Genomic DNA, 2500 nt, shown 5'->3' with positions numbered 1-2500 from the left:
AAAACTTGGGAGAGCTTGTGGCAACCATTCAGAATGGGACTGCATAAGGCAACGCTGTGGTCTCCTCCTTTTGTGCTCTGGCAGAGGGCAACAAACCTCCTATACACACATTTTCTGAGAGCTTAAACAGGGTTTTTAATAATATGATACATTTTCTGGGAGTTCTACTGACTCTTAACTCCTTGATGATGGGTGAAGAAAACTATGAAAAAAAAAAAAAAAAAAAATCTACACTCTGGAGATCAATGGCAACGCGCCGACTTTGAGCGTGTGAGTTCGGTACATCAAGCCGATCACTGGCTCGTAGTGCTTTGGCACGCCGCCACAGCATACAGCCGCATGCCACAGATTGAGCGGTTTGTTCTGACGCCTCACGGCATGACCCGTTGGGTAGGGGTTAATTTACCAGAATATACATAGTTAGGGTTTATTCATCTGTGCCAATGGAAAACCCGTGTCACTGTGGATTCCCTTCTGACCAATTCATGCCAAACATTGTCTAATAATGACACAATGAACAGGCCATCATGCTGAGGGACAAATAGCCATGCCACATGTGGTAGAGCCTCTCTAAGTTGCAAACTTAGACTCTTTTATCTGCTTCACCTCATTTTGCCGCAGCACATAGTAGGGTAAATTTCTCTCCCCTTCAAATATTTCCGAGAGACTGACTATCTGGGATACTTGGTAAGTGGCTCACCACAGTGCAGAATCCCATCGTGGATTTAATAACAAAGCAGACTATTATCTTCCAGTTGCGCACAATACTATAAGCACGTCGTTTCCCTTCCTTAGTAAGAAAATGCAGTTTGTTTCCCTGAATCTCTGTCGGTTTCTGGATAATGTCCAAAGATATAGAAATGGCCATTCTGCGTACTTCTAACTTTTTCGGCACAGAGACATTTGTAAGTTTCTCAAAACACTTTAACTTTCAACAATGCAAGTATTATACGGCAAACGACGGATAAAAATATCAAAATTTTAAGCAAAAATCTGAGAGAACCGATGAGTTCTTTGTCTGACGAAACGTTCAACTTCACGCAACATCTCTTATTTACTGTCGATATTCTACCGTATTTTTTTTTCGTTGAAGACACACTGTGACACTCAAGCGAGGCTCCTCAACACCACGCACCTTCAGCACCTTCAGCACCCAACCACACTTCGCTCCAAAAGAATTCCAAATTCACTCCCCAAGGCCACATCAGCCAGGGTGACTTAGCCCTTGACAGCCAGGAACCTCGCCAGGTGCCCCGCTGCCCCCCACGAGCCCCTCCCCCCTCCCCCCCCCGCCCCTGCAGGAGGAGGCGAATTCCTGGCGCTCCTCCTCCCGCGGCTCCTTCCGAGGCGCCAGGCTCGGCCGCCTCTCAACTGACCTCTTTGCCCCGAACAGCCCTCTTCAGCCCGGCCCCCGCCCCGGGCGCCCTTCCCCCCGCGCCCGCGCCCGAGGCAGGGCCCCCTCGCGCCGGCAGGAGGCCCAGAGGAGGCCGCAGGAGCCGAGATAGGCCTACCTCCATCCTTCTCGGCATCGTCGCTGTGGCCGTTGCTCGGGCTCGGGCCTCGGGATTTCTTGTCGTCCTTGGATTCGTTGTTGTTCCTGTTGCTGGCCGTGACCATCGTGCCTTCGGGGACTCCGGGCGGAGAGCGTGGTGTGAGCAGGGCACGGTGTCCTCAGAAGGGGGCGCGAAGGAGCGGGGCCTCGAGAGCAGGAGATGCAGCAGCCATTCGCCTTCGGCTTCCTGTGGTACGTAAACAAACGGCCGTACCGTAGCGCCTGCTCCTCCGCTCTCGATCTGCTCGCAAATCGATATTTTCGGCTATCAGATCGACTCCAGGGCTTTCCTGGGGAATTTATCAAGAACTCTACAAGATAAAGTACTATAATCAACGCACGTGCAGGAAAATGGTGATGAATATCTGCGTATATTTACACAATTTTTCTCGTACGGTCCCCATGGTAGACCCATACTGAGACAATCTCGCTCCAGCATCATGGCTTAAAATCAAAATTTGCAGCAATTTTCGGCGCTGTGGGTCACCAGCCCAACACAGAACAGCAGTTGCCTATAAAATACCTCCGGTTAATGAGTCAGAGTCTATGACAGAGCGCGCATTCCCTTCAACTTAAGAATAATTCAGGGTAATGGATTTGCTTCTCCGAGAGGCTGCTCTGAGGAGCGAGGGAAGTTTGAACGAGCTTTTCCGCCTCGATTTCCTTATTTTCTCCTTCCTGCGCCAGAAAGGCCGGCTTTCTTTGTCTTGTGCGGGAGCTTTTTGCTTGAGGATACTTGCAGGTTTGTTTATTTGTTCGTCGCGGGTGTGAAAGACAAAATATTCAATGTGCTGAAAGCGCGTCATTCATTGGAAATAAAACTGCATGACGTGAGCCTCGGTCGTGTTTATAATGTTTAACGTATGTATAATTATTCACTAATGATTATATGTGCAAATGAACAATAGTAAGCATAAGGCATTCGTTTTTCTCGTGTACATAAACATA

The 2500-nt window shown here is 49.0% G+C and overlaps 2 protein-coding genes across 5 annotated transcripts in view; one reads left to right on the top strand and one right to left on the bottom strand.

The window, feature by feature from the left end:
• Positions 1 to 1644, bottom strand: part of LOC125032578 (REST corepressor 2-like) — an 11355-nt gene extending 9711 nt beyond the window's left edge. For 2 of the 4 annotated variants that reach the window (XM_047623818.1, XM_047623819.1), the window contains exon 1: positions 1377 to 1617. In XM_047623818.1, coding sequence (XP_047479774.1) covers positions 1377 to 1617 — 241 coding nt within the window. Of the gene's footprint in view, positions 211 to 1376 lie in introns of those variants that run through there. The other 2 variants (XM_047623821.1, XM_047623820.1) reach the window with 2 other exon arrangements.
• The window catches only part of LOC125032579, a 14376-nt gene continuing 13482 nt past the window's right edge, over positions 1607 to 2500 (top strand). The window contains exon 1 of the mRNA XM_047623822.1: positions 1607 to 1744. Within this exon, the coding sequence (XP_047479778.1) occupies positions 1713 to 1744 (32 nt within the window). The 5' untranslated portion in view covers positions 1607 to 1712. The remainder of the gene's footprint in view (positions 1745 to 2500) is intronic.

Source organism: Penaeus chinensis, chromosome 14, assembly GCF_019202785.1.
Source record: "Penaeus chinensis breed Huanghai No. 1 chromosome 14, ASM1920278v2, whole genome shotgun sequence".
In the NCBI taxonomy this organism is placed as follows: domain Eukaryota; kingdom Metazoa; phylum Arthropoda; class Malacostraca; order Decapoda; family Penaeidae; genus Penaeus; species Penaeus chinensis.
This window is presented reverse-complemented; position numbering and strand designations above follow the sequence as displayed.